Raw genomic sequence first — 15,000 nt, forward strand, 5'->3', positions numbered from 1 at the left:
GCTGACCCACTCAAATGGTTCCATTCACACACACACACACACACACACACACACACACACACACACACACACACACACACACACACACACACACACACACACACACACACACACACACAGACACACACACACTGCTCAGGGACGTGCCTTGCATGGCTGCTGTTATTGACCAAACACTGACCAGCAGGCTGAGGAATGCTTCCCGGGGCCAGGCAGAGCTTATAGCCACTGAGACAAATAGAGAAGCAGTCATTCGGACATTACTTGCCATGTTGTGTCTAGAGGACGGCCTGGCTCGATGACGCGCAGTCTTGAGGACGACTCTTCTTCTTTTTGGGCCCAAAGAAGCGAAGCCGTCTACGTTTCCCCCATCGTCGACCTGTCTTGGAGACGATCACAACAACATTCTAAGAACATAGCGCACGTCTGTGCTTGCTACTCGAAGATGTCTTTCATTTTCCCGTTCATTCAGGAAGTGCGTAGCTCACTGACAGAGAAGTGAAATTTGCTGACCTCTTGAATATTTTCAGAAGTAAACGTGGTATCAGTTTTCTCTGCCACCAAATTGGGTTTCATCGGCAGCAGTGCTGGAAGCACAGTAAAGCAGAAGGATGCAAGTAATTTACCTTTGCCAAACAACAGAGTCCATGTAAATCACCCCGGCCTGGGGCTGGCCTCCTCCAGCTGCTGAAGGCTGATTCATGCCTGCTGCCTCCAACTGGTCGTATTCATCGTGGGTTGGCTCTCTGCAGCAGGACTGGATGTCCGCAAACAGAGAAAGAGGAATGTTCTTCGTTGAAATCATCCAAGGAAATTAATTGATGATATAATTGTAGCTAGTAATTCAGATAATCACGTGGCAGTAAATGGAGGAGTTGAGTTCATCTGGAGGTGGGGCTGATGAGGTCTGTCGGCGTTAGAAGCTTACCAGAAGCAGAACAATGTTGAGGACATTTAGCTTGTCTGTTGTGAAAGTGCCCAAGTGATTAAATAGACCAAAACCACACCAAACATTTGCAAGGTTACACTGAAAGTAAATGACTCTGACTATAAATGAATGATATATTACAGAATTAGGCCATCAATACAATTCTCCTGATGAAATGGGCCCATTGTGATCCAATTAAATCAGTTGGTTTATCACTAGGTTAACTGCACACAATCAAATTGTAAGATGCATCGATTTACTCTCCTTAGATTCAAAGGTTTCATCCCAAAAGGGCTTCATACAGAGCCATATGTTATGCTCAGAAGCATGTTATGCGTGCTTTATTTAATCATTATTATGTGTCTGAACAGTTCCAGCAGACTTCCTGTTCAATGTTTTGATGCAGCAATACTGCATCAAACTGAGCCACTTCACCTGACCCTGTAACTGACTTCTGCATTATGCTTAGTAAAGGGAATCTAAAGGGCTGACACGGATTACAGGGGGGAGAACGTTTGCTCATGTTCCTAAATGCTTTTGGATATGCCTAAAGATGTTGAACTGTATTTGGAATTGTTTAAGACAAAGTAGTTTCATGTTCAGTATGTCCCTTCAAAACAGGCCCTTTGATGGCATGTTAATTAGCTATAATTCAAGGCTGTGTTCATTTTAGGTACATTTAGGTATTTCTGAAGCTCACAGTTCTTACGATTCTGTTAATTGAACAGTGGTGGTGTGAATTGTGTATTTTCCTTCAATTAGGTTGTTAGAGCGGCTCCTAACGAGCCATTAGGGGGCTCCGATTAAAGCGCCCCTCTTGGTGTGGTAGGCTGAGGAAGCCAGCCAGTAAATGAGTCAGAAACAATTTCAAATGATGTTTAAACTTAAGTCCTCTACCTGGGTAAATGGTAATACAGGTACCAGTTAATGTCTTCCATTTGAACAATGTATAAACATGGGGTGAGAGGATGAGAAAATAAGCAGATTCTCTCCAATAAAAAAGTGTCTATACATATTGAGTATGTGTGTGTGTGTGTGTGTGTGTGTGTGCATGCCACCATCTTCTCCACCACTCACGTCCAACACAAAGAACAAGCCAGTGGGCAGCGGGGTGCGTCATCATCTATAATGTAGAGATGTGTTCCTGAGGGACATGAAGGAAATGAGTGTAATGAAGAAAGCAGAGACCTGGAGGCCCATTAGCGTGAGTGGAGGAAGTGGCCCGGTGCAAACGAGCGGGAGCCGGTCAGGGAGGTAATAGCATTATGCTAGTCGGGAAGAAAGCCCTTCCTCTGTGAGTGCGGTTTGCTGAAGCCGGCTGCATGTGTTGTGTGGATGGATATGCTAATCCCGGACGCAGAACGCTAACATAAAGGTCAGGCTGAACACGTCACGCCACAGGTATGCGTCATTTAATGGCAGGCTTTTTATTGAAAACTGCAATACTGACGTTAAAAGGTAAAACGTGTGTTATATAAAACCACAGACGTGCCGAGACATGATATCCTATTTGTTTCTGCTAAAACACAGTGGAGAAATGTCCCAGCTTCACAGGACAAAGCGTGTTGTTGAAGCGTGGCTTGGACCCTCTGTGGTCACCAGAGCTCCGTAGAGCACAGCTCAGTGACAGTCAAGGATCTCAGGGGTTCAGAGGTCGGAGTGGAGATGAGCCTTACGGCCACACCGCGCGAGGGTCTCTAGTAGTGTAGTGCGTTCAAATACAGTCAGAGCAATTTCATCAGTAAACAGTTCACATTCAAGTACAACAACTTAAGGTGGCAGTCACATTTTTTTTGTTACATACTAATAATAACAGACTTGAGATCCTTTTTTTGTTTCAGTGTAGACAAAGGACTTTTTTTTTTTTTCCGCGAGGACACAGATGTCCACGAGGTTTGGCAGGTCCTAAATGACGAGGGCCGTCTGGTCCGTTGGGGCCTGCCTCCTCACCAGGCCGTCCCTCCCCTCCAGCAGGAAGGAGAGAACGGCCGCCCAGCGCTGGCCGAGCGACCGCCGCCGGCCCGTCGCCTCGTCCTGTCGGAAGAAGGTGGTGGTCCCCGCCACCACGGCGTCAAACTGCTCCTTCAGCAGCCACGCCTCCCACAGCAACGTCAGCGCGTTCATGACGGCCAGGGTCGCCACCCAGAACTCCGCCCCTAAGAACGGTAGCCACGACGACCACGAGGAGGTGGCGCCGTGGTACCCGGCCGCCTTCTTGCCGTTCAGGTAGCTGGTCGCCGTGACGAGGAAGAGGAGGTGGGCGGTCACCAAGGAGATGAGGAAGACGAGGAAGAGGCGGTGGTTGTCCCTGCCCACGCAGCGGTTGAGGAAGAGGCAGTGGTGGTCGTAGTCGGCCACGCACACGTCACACAGCTTACAGTGTTTACTGTGGTCGGGCTGGAAGATCTGCGGGAGGAGGTAGACAGGAGGGGGGGGGATGATCAGGGCATTAGCGGCGGCGCGGTGTGAGTGCACTCGGAACACTCAGGAGCAACGGAACACCACCTACCGCTAGGAGCGCTACCGTTGGAAGGCTCAGGGCTATCAGCCGGGCTATCAGCCGGGCTATCAGCCGGGCTATCAGCCGGGCTATCAGCCGGGCTATCAGCCGGGCTATCAGCCGGGCTATCAGCCGGGCTATCAGAGCTCCAACGACCCGTCTAGTCGTTGGAGCTCGTCTAATGCTCCAAAGTTTCGGTTCGCTTACTTTTTTAGACTAGGTTTCCCAAGTCGGATTGTTTGAATCATATTCTTATATAATAACAACAGTAAAAGCACACAAGGAACCTCTTGAGGCTGTCCAGTGTTGTAGTTTAGGGAGTTTAGTTTAGTGTTTAGTGCAGACTGGTAGTAGCTGGTGAGCAGGTACATGGTGAGCAGGTACATGGTGAGCAGGTACATGGTGAGCAGGTACATCATGCGTACATGGCGGAAAACAAGACCAGCCGAGTATGCTTTCATTTAACGATTTGCACATTTATTTAATTTTTTTTCACTTAAAATTGTATGCTCTATTGTCTGTATGTTCTCAGTTTGTTATTTGTCTTGGACAAAAGTCTGCTAAATGACAAAATGATTTTTTTTACATCTATAGAAAGGGAACTGAAACAAACAAGCGACTCATAACAGTAGTCTGTTTCTGCAGGGGGAACCATCAATGCTGTGCAAAATGCAGATTGTCCTACAGCCCACTTTGATCCCCCCTCATCTCCCTCAGCCCGGGGCTGTTCCCCTAACCCGGGGCTGTTCTCCTAACCCGGGGCTGTTCTCCTAACCCGGGGCTGTTCTCCTCCTAACCCGGGGCTGTTCTCCTCCTAACCCGGGGCTGTTCTCCTAACCCGGGGCTGTTCTCCTAACCCGGGGCTGTTCTCCTCCTAACCCGGGGCTGTTCTCCTAACCCGGGGCTGTTCTCCTCCTAACCCGGGGCTGTTCTCCTAACCCGGGGCTGTTCTCCTAACCCGGGGCTGTTCTCCTAACCCGGGGCTGTTCTCCTAACCCGGGGCTGTTCTCCTCCTAACCCGGGGCTGTTCTCCTAACCCGGGGCTGTTCTCCTAACCCGGGGCTATTCTCCTAACCCGGGGCTGTTCTCCTAACCCGGGGCTATTCTCCTAACCCGGGGCTGTTCTCCTCACCTCGCAGTAGGGGCAGAACCTCTGGGGCTTCTCGTTCTTCTCCACCAGGTCTGCGATGCAGGTGAAGCGGGGGTCCGACTCGGCCTGGCCCAGCGCTCCGGGGTCCTGGGTGAGGATCTTACACAGCAGCCCCAGCACCAGTGCGAAGTGGAACATGGAGAACTGCACCAGGAGCCCGGTCGACCACATGCGTGGGGCCAGTGAAGGATCAGTACAAGCTTTTACATTTATATAATTTTTCTTCTAATGTCAGGGGAAAAAAACCCAATGCCTGCGGTCTACCTATAGGCATCCTTCAGCAAGATGCCCTCGCCTTTACCTGCTCATCAAGATGCCCTCGCCTTTACCTGCTCATCAAGATGCCCTCGCCTTTACCTGCTCATCAAGATGCCCTCGCCTTTACCTGCTCATCAAGATGCCCCACCCGTCCTGCGCCTTAATGACATGGACCTCAAACCCCCGTCAGGTCGGTCACTTTGGATCAAAGCATCCGCTGAACGACTGAGCATCCACAGTGAACGGTGAACCTTGTAGTTTGTGTCAAAGGATATTGAGCATGATTTGCCCATAGAAGCAGAGCAAGGTGTGGAACAAGCCAGCGAAGAGCGTGCCCAGGTAGATGGGGTTCGGTAACCTGGGAAACACACCACACAACACATCTAAACACGTGACCGCCACAGGACGACTGCAGAGGACGCATCGGCCAGGACGGAAGGAGCAGTGATCTCAGTGAGGGGGTGTCTGGGGGGACAGCGGGGAGACCTTTGGTAGGTGGTCATGCGGTGGAACGCTGCGAAGATGCTCCTGGCCAGCCAGGGGAACAGCAAGCCGCAGAGCAGCCCCCCGTAGCCCCCCCCCACGGCCGCGAGGATGAGGATCACCGAGCCGCTCAGAGTCGGGTAGAGCAGCGTCCAATAGTACAGGACTGGGCCGCACACACACACACACACACACACACACACACACACACACACACACACACACACACACACACACGTCATCATCATCTTCCTCATCTTCACCATGCTCATCCTCATTATATCTGGATAATAACTTGGATACATCAAGGGCTGAAGAATATTTAGAGCTAATATAAAGAGTATATTCACCGTGGGACTCCTTTGGCGTGTGGTGCATTGGCTCATTAATATACAGCCTCAGTAATTTTGTGAGTTGCTGATGCCTGAAAAAAGCAGAAAAATATAAACATTCACCTTCAAAGCAAGCCAAGAGAAAGAAAGGGGAATGGACACTGATGATACCGTGGTATCATTTAGACGGCCCTGATGGGTCGACTCACCTAAAGGTCTTCCCCAGCTTGCAGAGGTCCAGCGGGGTGAGGCCGTGGTGGTTCTTCCAGTGGAGCATCCTGTAGCCGGTCCTCTGCAGCAGCGTCCAACACACCTCCACGCCTCCGTGGTCTGCGGCCACGTGGAGCGCTGTCGCCCCCTCCTGGTCAAGAGCATCCACTGCACATCTCTGGTAACGCAAGCAACAAAGATGGACACAACGGGGTAAAAGGCATGAATTGATGCTGTCGCATGGTTACCAAAGTAACCCCTTTTACCAGCTTGAAATGCTCCCGAACACAAGAATACTAAAACGAGAGATATGCGCTAAAAGTAGTAATAAATGGGTGACACGCGACAATGGTGTTTGACTTCAAAGGTGAAAAAAAGTGTTAGACTGATCAGAAAGGATTCACCTGGTGTCGGAGCAGGTAGCGAACCACCTCGGTGTTGCTGGTGGAGGCTGCCATGTGCAGCGATGTGAGATGATACATGTCTGAGTCAGAGTACCGGAACATTCCCGTCTCCCACAGGTAATGCATGGCTACACTAACCACAAACAGACAAACAAACAAATACGTATGATGATAACAATATGGTCATGGTTAATATGTACAAACCACAAACAAGACAATTTGTTCACTTGAGCTATGATGCTCGATTTAGAACACATCTCAGTTGAGATGTACCATTTACGTATCTTGAGATTAAACTGTAATGCACAAATAATAGTAGATCAAGCCTCTCACCTCATCTTTCTAATTGATATAGCTTCTCTGTATTATGCACACCATTTCATGAGAAAACTGAATTATTTGCAAATACTCTAATTTTGATGAGATGCTTTTATTGTTCTCAGCTTCACTTATAGCTTTCGGTAAATCTTGTGCTGACTGGATGGCCAGATGTAAATGTAGGGGCGTGTCCTCCGCTTACATGCTGCCTCCCAGCACCGCATGGTGCAGAGATGTTTTCCCCTGCAGGTCCACCAGTCTCAGATCTGCCCCGTGTTGCATCATCTGGTGCATGATGTAGATGTTTCCCTGCCTGAGGCCGAGGCCCGAGAGAGAGCATTCGTTATCATGCATCACATACTAAAAATGTACGTATCAATATAAAAACAACAAACAATACAAAAGATGGCTCCCACGCAAAACAACAATGTTCGCTTTAAGAAGGGGTTTGTGAATGGATCGTGTGTGATGAAGGCCAGCCAACATTGACTCATTGTTTAGAGGTTTAAGAATGTATTAGTGTGGACAACATTCGCTGGCTGAGATGTTCAATGCGGACGGGACTGACCTGCAGGCAAAGTGAAATGAGGTCTGTCCCGCTTCGGATACTAGGTTAGGGTCAGCACCGTTTCTTAGCAAGCTTTCAACCAGGGAGCGGTTTCCATGGAGGGCAGCAGAGTGGAGAGGAGTGAAACCACCCCAGCCTGGGAGAAAGACAACACGGCATGCACACAGTTAATACAGTTATATTCGCATTACCTACATCAGCAGTTACAGACACACACTGGGACATATCGACACTAATGGGCTGCAAGCACCTAAGCGGCTCACTGCATTTCTTGTTTGTCTTGAAACTAACAATAAGCCATAAGTAATCATTGGAGAGATTGAGTCATAAAGGTGAACCAGCTCATATCATTTCTGAGGGGAAATTGGATCACTGATAAGCACGGAAGGATTTATTATATTTAATCAAGCACCAACTTTAAAAAAAAAAAAAAACGGTTTCAGAGATATTACAATCACATAACGTAAAGGCACATCCATGTACATTTCATGAAGTGTTAAACCCTGAACACTGCATTCACGGCAGAAGAATAAAGAGCATGGCAAGTACAGCGGGGTGCTCAACTCCATACTGCAACAGCTTCCTGTAACACCGTGATACCTTTCCATTTCAAAGTTGTCATGCTACGTTACCTTTTTCCTTGAGAATTGATCGATCATTTTGAATCAATTCTACACACTGCTCAATATTCCCTCTCTGTATGCAGTCGAATATGTCTCCAGCGCATTCAGAGCTTTCGGGCATCGTATACATGATGATCAGCTAAAACAACGCCCCTCAATTTCTAACAGGCCACTTCTAACTTTGAGCTACGTTTAAAATCTCGGTTGTAACAACGTCCTATCGTAATCAAAATCGATATTGGTGGTCATATTAATCTGCAAAGTAACGGGATCCTCTATTGTGATATACTGACTGTAGCAGACCACGCCTGGCCAACCTGATTGGCTGTATTTTCCCACGTGACCTTTCGGTCACGTGGGAAAATACAGCGCGTTAGGCACGTAAATAAACCAGTGAACGCTATAAATACGTAGGAAGGAACTGACAAAAATATATATAAACGAATGGTTACAAAATACAATTAAAGTTAAAACACAACGTTTCTTATGGAAAACCATTTCCGCCAATCCAAAAAAAGATGAAAGCTTAGTCTTGATAATAAAACATCCCCATGGTAAGTCATAATATGAGATAAAAATATATTATTATAAGATAAAAAAGAGTGATTACTTCAGATTCTGAAATATATTTGTATCATATTTTAAATAACATTCAGCAAAAACGTATGCACACAACTGGTCCGTATAAAAATGTCAAGAGGACGACGTCATGAGAATGATGGATTCTGCATTTTACTAAGTTCTTACAAAAAGCCAGTTTGAGGAAAACAAAGCACTTTGTTTGTTTATACTTATATTTTATTAGAAAGAAATGAAAATATTTGTTACATCTTTGATGTGTAAAATAAATAGTTACAATAATGCTGTATTTGTATTCATCACAGGATAAAACCTATTTTATAATTCTGACGATTGCAATCAGTATGATATTGGAAAATTGTCCCAGAATGAAACATTTCTGAAGTATAAAACGTGACACAGGTAATCCTACCGTCCTCATCCTGACTATACTTCTTCATGTCCTCTTCATCTCCGGAGTCCTTCTTCTAGTGCTTCTGTTTCCTGCAGCTCCTTCTGGATCTGTTGGACAGCTTGGCCTTAATGCTCTCCTTGAGTTGTCTAATCATGGCCTAAACAAACCCACCACCAGAGTTGTACTTCCTAGCGTTCGGAAGGCCTAGTGTTGTGCTTCCAAAACCCCTGCTGGACCTTCCAAGTTTCTTCCAATGAGGAGGACATCTTCTCTCCCACTCGACATATCAGTGAATCTAGGGGGTCCTCTATTTCAATGGGTTCTGACTTTCTCCTGTTATGAGCCCGGCCATTATACATTCATCAGGACGTCTTCTTGACATTTTGTTATTGACCCAGGAGTGTACTTTTTTTTTTTTTTTTCAAATACGAAACAGATATATTTCTGGATCTGAAGTAATCCAAAATACTTTTTTATCTCATTTTATCTCATGGGAATATTTTTATCACAATAGATGATATTATAATATATCATAATAGTTTGCATCTTTTTTTGGCAGAAATAGACTTCCATCGTTTATTTATGAAATTGTATTCTATAGTGTAGTATGAAGATAGCATTATCAGGTTTTTTGGGGAACACTGCGTTTGAAATGCATTTTTAAGCGCCCCGCGGCAGCTTGTCAATTTCTTCGATCCACACGGTGACGCTGTTTACTTTGTTGTTATCAATGAGTATTAACCGTTTCTAAAGCTTTGTATGCAGCGACCTTTGTGTCATGACAGCCATTCAAATAATTGTTGGTCATTATCTAACACTCAACGGTGAGGGTTAAAAGTATTTTTAGCCCTGATTCTATTAGTTATCATGATTCACCAATTGTTACCGCATGACAGAACAGTACAGTGGAGGGGGCGGGCTCAGCCAACCGGCTGAACAGCCGTTGTCAAACTTCTGCTTTCCTTCATTCCTAGGAAGTGAAGCACATGACCCGAGCCAGCTGATGTCCAATACTCGTGCAAAGTTCTGTGCGCTCCGAGTAGATTAGCGACTTGAGGGGCGGTTGGACTTTTGATGCTGGAGATCGGCTACAGTGACTAACCACTTTTGATACAGCAGGTCTTGGCTTGGCAATAGCGAAATGGCCACAGAGAAACATCGTAAAGGCTATCGAGTTGGAATACAGCAACAAGGCTGACAGCGCTTTCTGATTTTGACGTTATTTTGAAATGGAACAGCGGACACAGGTATGCTGCTACACTGGATGGTGTGTGTGTGTGTGTGTGTGTGTGTGTGTGTGTGTGTGTGTGTGTGTGTGTGTGTGTGTGTGTGTGTGTGTGTGTGTGTGTGTGTGTGTGTGTGTGTGTGTGTGTGTGTGTGTGTGTGTGTGTGTGTGTGTGTGTGTGTGTGTGTGTGTGTGTGTGTGTGTGTTATATTGTATACGTATGCCCCAAGATGTATGCGCCCTTACCCTGTCGTCATGACATAGGTCCAGCTACACACACACACAGCTGAGCTGACACAGGGTTTCTCACACTTGGAGACTACAGAAACATTCCTGCCAGAGCAAAATAACTGTGTGTGTGTGTGTCTGTGTCTGTGTCTGTGTGTGAGAATGACTGTGCGTGTGACTTTCTGGGGTTTTCCTGAAATAATGGACCTCACGAGCCCTGCGTTGAAAATACATTTAAAGTGAAACATTGTTTCTATCTCTACCCCTAGTCGTTGACACAAGCATTTTAAAATGCCTTCACATGTGCCTTCTTAAACCTTAAAGGTTTCAAGAATCATAGATGTTTATACAGGCAATATCGACTGCAGTATGGGCTTTTTGAGCAGTTGTTAGCTCATTTTTCCCCGAAGTGATTCTCTTATACTTTATGTGTGCCTTGCAATAATGCAACTATATACATCTGTCTATTTTTATCAACTAAAATTGAATGTTGAATCAATGCATCAACCAAGATCAATCTATTACTAGACAAATATTTGCTTGAGTTGATACAGCATGCTGCGCTATGTTCCCCTGCTGCACTATATAAACCTCTATATTATACCTTATTAAAGATATATCATCCTCGCTCTCCCCCTCTCCTCTCTCTCTCTCTCTCTCTCTCTCTCTCTCTCTCTCTCTCTCTCTCTGTGTCTGTCTCTCTGACTGTCTCTCTGACTCTCTGTGTATCTCTCTCCCCCTGTCTCTCTCTCTCCCCCTGTCTCTCTCTCTGTCTGTCTGTCTGTCTGTCTGTCTGTCTGTCTGTCTGTCTGTCTGTCTGTCTGTCTGTGTGTGTCTCTCTCTCTCTCTCTCTCTCTCTCTCTCTCTCTCTCTCTCTCTCTCTCTCTCTCTCTCTCTCTCTCTCTCTCTCTCTCCCCCCCTCCCTCTCTCCCCCTGTCTCTCGCCCCCCCCAGGACCCAGTGGGAGAGGCTGTGACGAGGGTCAACAGAGAGACCGGGGAGCTGAGTGCGTCCGGGGAGTTGGCTCTTCCAGTCCAGACGGCAGATAAGCTGGAGGGGGCTGAGGACCTCCGGGCCCCACGGGGGCCGCTGCTGAAGGCTCTGACCCAACAGTTACACGAGCTGAGGACTGCTGCTGGGCCCGGCCCCGACCACAGCCAACGGGAGCGCCTCCTGGAGGCCCTGGCTCTCTACAGACAGGTACCTACCCCGGCGCCGCCCCGTGTGGGACGTCCCGCTGACACACAGCGACTGGCCCCTCACCTGCTGCTCATGCTTCTGAGTCTGAAGCCGAATGGTTTGGTAAATCGACCTGGGACCCTTTGACAGGAATGCTCCTGTTTTTCTTTGAATTGTATTTAAAATGTCAGATATAAAAACCTTTTTGGACCTTTTTGGACCTTTTTGATCAGATAAACGACTTCGATGGATCCACGATTGTTTTCGTAGGCGTCAACATCTGTCACCTAACAAGGATGACCTCCCGATTGGTCTTCCCAGTAGCTCATCCATGTAGCCCTTTGACCTTTGAGTACCAAGGCTCCCTGCCTTTCCGAGTTGATTAGAGAACATAGGCTGCCTTTATTTACCATGGTTCAATCACAGTAGTGCAGTCATGTAAATTCCTAAGCGCCCCCCCCCCCCCCCCCCCTCTCCATGCGCTCCAAGAGTAGGAATACCACCAACGATGTGCCTGCTCTTGTAACACCCGTTGATCAGTTTTAAAACTGCATATGTAATCACTTTGTTTTCCACACACACACACACACACACACACACACACACACACACACACACACACACACACACACACACACACACACACACACACACACACACACACACACACACACACACACACACACACACACACTCCTGCAAAGAATCACAAGCATTCCACATGACCTGTTTGCCGCTATTGGACAAGGAACATGAGGCCTGGTCGTGCAACGGCTCCTGTTTTACGGAAGTGAGGGAAACAAACAGTTATGACTGATCAACCCTCACTGCCTGCCCTGGCTGGGGATCACTGCATTCACCGAGAGACTCTGTTCAACCGCAGCGTCAACTTTTGATGCCCTCTCTCTCTGTGTGTGTGTGTGTGTGTGTGTGTGTGTGTGTGTGTGTGTGTGTGTGTGTGTGTGTGTGTGTGTGTGTGTGTGTGTGTGTGTGTGTGTGTGTGTGTGTGTGTGTGTGTGTGTGTGTGTGTGTGTGTGTATAAAAGCAGACAGTGACACTGTGCCAGACAAGGGGAGAGGAGAGCGAGAGAGAGAGATGTGTGGCCACCTTTCATGCTTTTTCCCCTGATGATTTCCTTCCCACGGTGTTGTGTGTGTTCTTGGGGGGGCAGCTCGGTGGGGCTGGCGTCCGGGCCGAGGGACTGGACCTCAGCGGGCTCCGTGCGCTCGCGTCTGAAGCCGCGGTGCTGGACATCAACAGCCGACTGACTGAGAAACCCGCAGGTATATGGGCGATGAATTCTGCTGTTCAAGGGACAGTGGAGGAGGTGTGTGTGTGTGTGTGTGTGTGTGTGTGTGTGTGTGTGTGTGTGTGTGTGTGTGTGTGTGTGTGTGTGTGTGTGTGTGTGTGTGTGTGTGTGTGTGTGTGTGTGTGTGTGTGTGTGTGTGTGTGCGTGCGTGCGTGTGTGCCCCCTCTCTTTAGCAGGTGTGGGTGTGGGAGGTTGGGTGTCTTGGGGTGGTGGGTTTTTCAGCCTCCTGTCTACTTCTGCTTTCTCTGAAAGCATTTGTTCTGGTATAGTTCCTCAATGAAGGGTTAGTGGTTGTAGTGTTCATGGTTCTTCAAGGCTGTGAGTTCGGACACACGCACACATACACAAGCACACATACACACACAGACTGATACCCAAAGTGAGAAAAACAGAAGTGATAAATATGTTAAAGGCTAGGATTCCAACACCTCAATCTTCGTTGCGGCTGAAAGACAATCTCCTTTTTAATTCTAGAAATGTCTTAAGTTTACGTTTAGTGGAGTATGGAGAGATTGTTCCACAAGAGGAGCGAGAACAGGTGGACTGGCAATCAGAAGGTTGCTGGTTCGATCCCCAGCCCCTCTTGCTGAGTGACGAGGAGTCACTGAGCAAGACACCTAATCCTAACAGGTCCTGGGAGAATCAGTGCATGAAGGGGTGAATGTTTAAGCAAATAATTGAAAAGGGCTTTGAATGGCAACTGCTTAGAAAAGAGTGATATAAATGCATTCCACTTCCACCCTTCCACCACCGTTTCGCTTTCCCTTTACGTCGACTGTGTTGTCTGTTTCAGAGGAGGCTCGTCACGAGGTGGTGGAATTCTTCCAGAAGGTCGCTCCTGAGGCAGACACCCCAGCCAGAGCCAACCCAGGGTGGCTCCTCCTGGACTCCCTGCAGTCTCTGCTGGCCGCGGAGAGCTCGGTGAGCTCAGCGCTAAATGTCACCTCACAGATCCTCGCCACCTGGCAGGCCCGTGCCGTAGTCATGCTCGGTCAGCAGTCAGCCCAGCAGAGGGGCCGCGGGCGAGACGTTTCCCCGTCGCATGCTGTCCCCTCACTACTGTGTCATCATCGCTTTCTAATTTTGTTTTAGAGACATGACAGCTAAAGCGTCTCTGAGGGTCACGTGATCATCACAGCTCATGTTCTCTGCTCCCAAATGTTCGTTGACGTTTAAAATTCATTGTCAGTAATATGTTACAATGTGTTCATAGCATTCACCAGGACAATTAGAATTTCGTGCCAGTGGATTGCCAACTAATCCCCATGTAAAGATAAACTTAGTTAGTATTACAACATGCCTATCTCTTCTCTCTAAAATTGACAAAATCCACTCAATATTACCCCTTTGGACAAGAAAAATCTATCTGCGTGTCTTAACTTGAGGTGTTGTAAGGTGTATGCTGAACACACTTCAATGAAATACAATCCCTCAAAGTCCAAACTCTTACAGTGTCAGCTTCTACACAGAATACTTTGACGGCCCTGGGTCGACTCAGCCAGCAGTCCATTAGTGAGCGTATCGTGTGTTGTATTGTATTACCCTTTAGGATGTCTTGTCGAGGATCAAGCCGGACCTCCCAGCTGCGCTGGTGAAGTGTCTCTATCTGCTGGTGTGCCTCCCAGCCAGGAACAACAGCGCTCCCAAGGAAGAGACCTTCCAGGACCTTCTAACACAGGTGAACCATAGTAAATAATCCAACCAATCACCCAGGGCAGGTCTGTCACTTGAATACATTCTATTTACTATTGTACTATTTAGTAGTGACTTGGAGACAGTTCATAAAGATACAGTGTATATGTCTATAAAGGGCCCCTATTTTACACCAGGTGTGATTGTGATTAGCCATTACAAGCCGTTTCAAAATCGACCCTGGCCTGTGACTCAAGAACATCTAAAGCAGTGTCCACCTCGATGTATGATGGATAGATGGCTAATCACATTCGCACCTGGTGGGTGTGTTACACATAGGCCGCGTTCCCACTGCAGGGTGCGGTACGCTTCGCCTCAGTCCGGTAGTGAGGGGCGGTATAGCCCAGCTCAGTTCCGAGGTCGCGTTTCCACCGCCGACAGTACCCTTTATGGTAGGCCGGATGTCGATCGCCGCGGCAGCTACGTAAACATCGTGACATCATAGCAGCGCGACACAGTGTAGCCTGCTCAATAAAAACAATGGAAAAGTTGAACGCGACACATTAAACCAAGAGCTCCCTCTGCCCGTCTTCCTCCCCAAGAATGCAGAGGAACGTCTCCACCTCCTTGTTCGCCCAAGCAAGCGTTTTACGCGACATGTTCATTGTAAAGAATAATACC

At 47.6% G+C, this 15,000-nt stretch overlaps 2 protein-coding genes across 2 annotated transcripts in view; one reads left to right on the top strand and one right to left on the bottom strand.

The window, feature by feature from the left end:
• Positions 1–2,339: 2,339 nt before the first annotated feature.
• si:ch211-223a10.1 (uncharacterized) lies at positions 2,340–8,107 on the bottom strand. The gene is made up of 10 exons (XM_060073489.1): positions 7,784–8,107; positions 7,152–7,287; positions 6,786–6,896; positions 6,266–6,398; positions 5,861–6,039; positions 5,670–5,743; positions 5,323–5,485; positions 5,115–5,194; positions 4,561–4,757; positions 2,340–3,334 (listed from the first exon to the last, which is right to left on the bottom strand). The coding sequence occupies exons 1-10, from the start codon at positions 7,902–7,904 to the stop codon at positions 2,834–2,836; spliced, it is 1,695 nt and encodes a 564-aa protein (XP_059929472.1). The 5' UTR covers positions 7,905–8,107; the 3' UTR covers positions 2,340–2,833.
• A 1,592-nt stretch (positions 8,108–9,699) lies between these two features.
• The window catches only part of wdfy4 (WDFY family member 4), a 32,973-nt gene continuing 27,672 nt past the window's right edge, over positions 9,700–15,000 (top strand). Inside the window, exons 1-5 of the mRNA XM_060072775.1 lie at positions 9,700–9,994; positions 11,154–11,399; positions 12,550–12,661; positions 13,481–13,608; positions 14,237–14,365. Coding sequence (XP_059928758.1) covers positions 9,977–9,994; positions 11,154–11,399; positions 12,550–12,661; positions 13,481–13,608; positions 14,237–14,365 — 633 coding nt within the window. The 5' untranslated portion in view covers positions 9,700–9,976. The remainder of the gene's footprint in view (positions 9,995–11,153; positions 11,400–12,549; positions 12,662–13,480; positions 13,609–14,236; positions 14,366–15,000) is intronic.

The sequence above is a fragment of the Gadus macrocephalus genome, chromosome 15 (genome assembly GCF_031168955.1).
Source record: "Gadus macrocephalus chromosome 15, ASM3116895v1".
Lineage (NCBI taxonomy): Eukaryota > Metazoa > Chordata > Actinopteri > Gadiformes > Gadidae > Gadus > Gadus macrocephalus.